The sequence below is a fragment of the Bos taurus genome, chromosome 27, assembly GCF_002263795.3.
Source record: "Bos taurus isolate L1 Dominette 01449 registration number 42190680 breed Hereford chromosome 27, ARS-UCD2.0, whole genome shotgun sequence".
NCBI classification, from domain to species: Eukaryota; Metazoa; Chordata; class Mammalia; order Artiodactyla; family Bovidae; genus Bos; species Bos taurus.
Window position 1 is genome coordinate 1,405,930 of NC_037354.1, and position 6,000 is coordinate 1,411,929.

The 6,000-nt window shown below is 53.8% G+C and overlaps 1 protein-coding gene across 3 annotated transcripts in view; it reads left to right on the plus strand.

Moving 5' to 3' along the window:
• Window positions 1–2,992, plus strand: part of ARHGEF10 (Rho guanine nucleotide exchange factor 10) — a 61,637-nt gene extending 58,645 nt beyond the window's left edge. For all 3 annotated transcript variants that reach the window (XM_010820190.4, XM_010820191.4, XM_010820192.4), the window contains one exon: window positions 1,359–2,992. In XM_010820190.4, the coding sequence (XP_010818492.2) occupies window positions 1,359–1,870 (512 nt within the window). In that variant the 3' untranslated portion in view covers window positions 1,871–2,992. The remainder of the gene's footprint in view (window positions 1–1,358) is intronic.
• The last annotated feature ends 3,008 nt before the right edge of the window (window positions 2,993–6,000 follow it).

The following is a 6,000-nucleotide window of genomic DNA, read 5'->3' on the forward strand; positions in this document are numbered from 1 at the left end:
ATCCAACCATCTCAACCTATGTCGTCCCCTTCTCCTCCCGCCTTCAATCTTTCCCAGCATCAGGGTCTTTTCAAATGAGTCTGCTCTTCGCATCAGGTGGCCAAAGTAATGGAGTTTCAGCTTCAACGTCAGTCCTTCCAATGAACACTCAGGACTGATCTCCTTTAGGATGGACTGGTTGGATCTCCTTGCAGTCCAAAAAATTCTCAAGAGTCTTCTCCCTAACACCACAATTCTAAAGCATCAATTCTTTGGTGCTCACCTTTCTTTACAGTTCAGCTCTCACATCCATAGGGGACTACTAGAAAACCATAGTTTTGACTAGGTGGACCTTTGTAGGCAAAATAATGTCTCTGCTTGTTAATATGCTGTCTAGGTTGGTCATAACTTTTCTTCCAAGGAGTAAGCATCGTTGAATTTCATGGCTGCAGTCACCATCTGCAGTGATTTTGGAGCCCCCAAAAATAATCTATCACTGTTTCCATTGTTTCCCCATCTATTTGCCATTAAGTGATGGAACCGGATGCCATGATCTTAGTTTTCTGACTGTTGAGCTTTAAGCCAACTTTTTGACTCTCTTCTTTCACTTTCATCAAGAGATTCTTTAGTTCTTCGCTTTCTGCTGTAAGGGTGGTGTCATCTGCATGTCTGAGATTATTGATATTTTTCCTGGCAATCTTGATTCTAGCTTGTACTTCATCTAGCCTTATTCTTTTACCCAAATGAAACTTTACCTTCTCCATTTGTTATATGAGATGTCTCTTTACTACAGGATGGTGGACAGGTAGTGGGAGAGGATGGAGTAAAATGAACTGAGTGACCATATTAGGTGCCAGTTTGTAAGGAAGAGGTGGAAGTCATATTAGACATGGGCTTCCCAGGTGGCGCTAGTGGTAAGGAACCCAGCTGCCAACGCAGGAGATGTAAGAGACTCAGGTTTAGATCCCTGGGTTGGGAAGATCCCGTAGAGGAGGGCATGGCAACCCACTCCAGTATTCTTGCCGGGAGAATCCCATGGACAGAGGAGCCTGGCGGGCTCCATGGGGTCTCACAGGTTCAGACATGACTGAATTGATTTAGCACATAGAGCAGGTGAGAAAGCTCTGAAGCAAAGAACAAAATACCTGTTTTATCACTTTAACCATTCTAAGCAAGTACCAGACTGAGATACCGTTGACAAAAGCCGTGGGTGTACTTTTTTAGACCATGGTTCTGAGGGTGTTCTCAGAGTAGCTGGAAGCGCAAGGGAACGTGGCCTGGGCGCTGTTTTCCTTCTGAGCCGCCGCATATGGGGAGTCCTGAGTGGCGGGGTGGCTGGGGAGTGCAGGGAGGGCCGAACTCACCCTGTGCCCTTGCAGGACGGGGCCTGGTCTCCCACCACGCGCACCACGGGCCTGTCAAGTTCCTGGTCGTGGCTGCGGCCGCCCTCAAGGCTGACAAGGACAGGCCCAGGGACAGCCCGCCACCCGGTGCTGACCCCCAGGATGACGAGCAGCGGGATGTGCCCTCCAGCGAGGGGCCAGGGCTCTGCATGGGCCGGGGCGGCCCCGACGCGGTCTGGCTGGGTACTTCGCCGGGCTCCATCACCCAGGGCAGCGACGTCTCCTCCTCGTCTGGGTCCCCGACCCCTTCCCAGGGCTCTGGCTCCCTGGAGCCCCGGCCGGAGGAGAGCCTCGCCCAGGACCTCCTGCGCCTACCCTGCACGTCCCCCAGCCGAGGCCGGCGGGCCCGAAGGCCCAGGGCCAGCTCCGTGCTGGTGGCCTGTGGGGGCCAGGGCCACCGGCGCGTGAGCAGGAAGGCCAGGCCACAGCGGCCGGAGGAGCTGGCCTCATCCCTCATGGTCTGGCAGATCCCCCTGCTGCACGTGTGAGCCAGGGGCCCGCTGAGGCCGATGCCCTGTGCGGGCTCACCGCTGTCGAGCTGCTTGGGGACGGATCCCTGACCGTCTCTGGGGCCGAAATGTGCAATACCGTCCTGGGGGCATCTCTGGGCAGCCCCCCGCTGCTCCTCCCGCAGCAGAGCCCCGGGTGAACGCTCGTGGAGCTGAGGGTGCTCCGTGTCTGCCCCGTTACCTGCAGAGCTCGCAGACTCGGAACTCACAGGAAGTCCCACATGTGCAGTAGTGGAGGGGTTTATTAACAGTCTCAGAGCAATTTTACTTGATTCAGATTCACTACTTTTATTTATGTTGTATATCCTTTAACGCCAAAGTAGACTTTGTAACAATGAAGAAAGCTGGTTAAAATATACCAGTCCAAGTGGTGGTATTTGCTTTCTGAGTTGAGCTGGGTTTTCCAAAGTGCTATAATGCATGTATTGTATATTTTTAACAAAGTAGTATTTTTATATCGCAATTTTCTATTAAACAAATTAACAAAGTTTTAGTCAATATATTATGTGTAACATTTCACAAATAATGTTTCCGTTGAACCAAAATGCTCAATTCCTATCAATATTTAGAGTCAGGCCTCGACACCAAAACACCCACGTCAGAAATGCTTGTGTCTTTGTGTTGCCGGAGCTGGGCAGGCGGCGTTTCGGTCCATCCTTTCCTGCTGTGTTTGCACCTGTCGACCAGGAGTGCTGTCTGGCTTTGAACGTGTCCTGGAGCATGCGTGGTGCAGGTCGGGGGTGTGGCCTTGCTGGCAGTGAACACAGGACACAGGTGGGGGGGCCCTTGGTCAGCACAGCCCTGGCACACAGGCCGCCTGCCTCGGTCACCGTGAGCGAGTGACCTGGGTTCCCTGTGCTCCATGTGTATCTGTCTCCCGATGTTCTACTCACTGGGTGGTTAAGAAAAGACAGTGCAGGCATTTACCTGAGTGAATTCAGCACTTTAAAGCTGACTAAAAATGCTAATTTTGTGACTTAGCCAAATATTTTCCAAGGTGCATATGTGCCCCCATGTGAAGTAATATCTCCCCAGGTTTCCTTAAACTGCTAGCTGCTATCTTATTTCATAAATAAAGTCTTTTTATTTAAAAATACAACATCCAACAGCGTGAGTTGCCTTTTGTTCCCGTAAAACGCAGAGGGGACCCTTATGTTGGCAGGACTGCCCACTGGTCCCTTCCCAGAGGCGGCACCAGGCCCTTGTGGAAGGATACTTTCAATCACCAGTCGCTGCTGAGAGACTCCAGGGATGCAGTCGAGAACCCCCCAGTCTTATTTTTAGTGACGTCGTGTGGACATGTGCTCCCGGGGCCCGCGTGCCAGCAGGAAGTCAGGCCAGGGCCGCGGGGTGCAGGGAGGCGGGCGGGCGGGCGCCCTGGGGCTGCAGGCAACGCCGGTGGAAAGTCAGGCTGGGGCCAGCTTTCCTGTGCTCCCCAGGTCTGGGACAACAGGGCTGGACTCACAGGAGGAGTGAGGGGAGGGCCGGGACCTCTGCTGGAAGCGGCCGCCTGGAGTGCAGCCAGGGCACGGAACCAGCAGACAAGGCTGGGGGCACGGACCTCAGAGCCGCCCGCGGAGCTGATCCCAGAGCCCTGCCCTCTGTGTCCTCTGGCCTCGCCAGCAGTGACTGAGTACTGGTTAGCCTGACCGTCCAGCTGGGAACTCCGTCCCCCAGAGCGTCCACTTGGATCCAGAGGACCTTGGTACGTCAGGCTCACACGGACCCCTTGTCAGCTGTGCACAGCCCAGCGTGTAGGCTGCCATTTGAGACGTGACCTTCCCGAGCGGCTGGGGTGTATTTGCTGCCGGACAGCACGGCCAAGCCTGCAGGCAGCATGAGTGGAAGGGTCGGGGGTGCGCAGAGCAGAGGCCTGCCCTGCCACGGTGGGTGCACAGCCGGGGCCCCCCCCGGGAGGGAACGCGGCAACCGCCTGGAAGAGGCAGGAAGGCTTCCTCCCCTGTGCCCACAGGTGCAGTGTCAGGGCGACACCTCTAGGTGAGGCAGGCAACAGAGAATGTGATGCTCTCGTCAGTACGTTATGGGGCTTATTTCTTCTGCTCATCCAAAGTAATTGTTGGTTTCCTTCCTTGCTGCTAACCTACAGGATTCCTGTTGTGGCTTCGGTGGTTCTCGTTCAGGGCAAGTGCTCCCTCCACCCGGGGGCCGGGGGCAGTCTGCTCACCACCTGCGGGGGCAAGGGTGCCGCTGGCGTCCTGAGTGTGGGGCCAGGGATGCTGGCAGACCCCGCGGGGCACAGGGCGCCCTGAGTTCTCCCGGCCAAGGCAGGTCTCGGCGGCTCCTCCTCCTCTCCTCGCGGCCCCAGCAAACATCGCACAGTGTGGTGTCAAAATTTTCTGGTATGAACATCCGGGATTCCTGTTCTGTTCTCAGATGTCCTCAACTTCTCACTGGTCTGTTTCATTTTAGCACTGCTTTTCCAACTGGACTACAAAAACACCCTGTTTAGGTCCTGAAATGGAACTTCTCATGTAGACTGACAGATGCGAACAGAGGCAAAGGGCCCACGTTCAAACACCATCGCTTACATTGGTGTTTAAGTAAGATGTACGATAGTGGTAAGTCTATAGCCTAAAGAAGATTGGGATTCACACTCAGCCAAGAGAAAGAGGAACCTGCCCTGGCAGGAGACCCCTAAGTGTTCTGTATTTTAAGCAAGTTCGACACGCGCATTCAGATTTACGAACAGGTCAGGCGTGGACTCTGGCTTCTGCATAAACTCAGCCCGGCGTCCCTCATGCACAGACCGTCGGGAGATGAGGGCTCTCCATCCAGATTTTGTGGCTCCATAGGGTCCTCGGCTGACATCAGTCTGACTGCTGTGCCCTGGGCTCTGCTCCCAACCCCAGCCCCGGGAGAAACCCCATCCCTCGTCCAGACTCGCAGGCAGACAACTCTGGAAAGCCGCTTTGCTGGTGCGTGAAGTCTGTGCCAGCGTCTGAATCCCATTGCAGTGAGTTTTCCAGAAACACAAACCAGGGCTGAGAGCACCTGCCGTGCTCACCAGACGTCCGGCTGGGGGCTCATTACTTCTAGAGCCTCCGTTTCCTCATCTGGATACCGTAGGAGCTTCTGCACGAGGTTGCCAGGAGATTCAGATGAATGATGGGTGGAGGGTTTCACTCAGTGCCTGGATACATTTGTGTCTAATAGGTAAGTCTCCTTATTTAGTTTATGCTCTAGAGGTTTACTCGTTAGGCCTTCATGTAGAGATGAGTTGACAAATTAAGCACTGTTCTGCAGTCACTGTATGACCAGCGGGGAGGCCAGCAACACAGAGGGTACCTTTCAATTTGGATTTCTGTCCTGTTTAACCCTGCAGGTCATCAAAGCCATTGTTCATACTGCTTCCTCGGGGATGACAGGGCTTCTCCGGGTCCCGGGACCCCCTTGCAGGCAGGATGTCCTGGGTCCCTCCGGCTGTGCGGTGCCAGCACCAGGTTTGCGGGCTGGCCTGGCCCCCTGGCCGCAGCATCCTTGTCCCACTCTGTCTCCTTCTAGAGTCACAGGCAAGCCTCCTGACAGTCCTATGTGGAATCATGCATCATAAACCAGGAGTCATGAGCTGGATGACAACTTGGGGAAGACCCCTCTCAAGATGCACAACCAGCCCCCTCCCCAAGGGCGTGCATGCCCCAAGGTTGGTCTCTGCTCACAGCATGAAGCTTCTCTGGGGTAGGCAGAGTCAGTGCAGTGAAAGGAAGCAGGACTGATTTCATTTCTCACACACGATTCCTGTTACACCGACTGTGGCTTTGTGCTCTAGTAAGCCTTCCTGACACTACCCTTACGGCAGAAAGTGAAGAAGAACTAAAGAGCTTCTGATGAAAGTGAAAGAGGAGCATGAAAAAGTTGGCTTAAAGCTCAACATTAAGAAAACTAAGATCATGGCATCTGGTCCCATCACTTCATGGCATATAGATGGAGTAACAGTGGAAACAGTGACAGACTTTATTTTTGGGGGCTCCAAAATCAGTGCAGATGGTGATTGCAGCCATGAAATTAAAAGATGCTTACTCCTTGGAAGGAAAGTTATGACCAACCTAGACAGCATATTAAAAAGCAGAGACATTACTTTGCCTACAAAG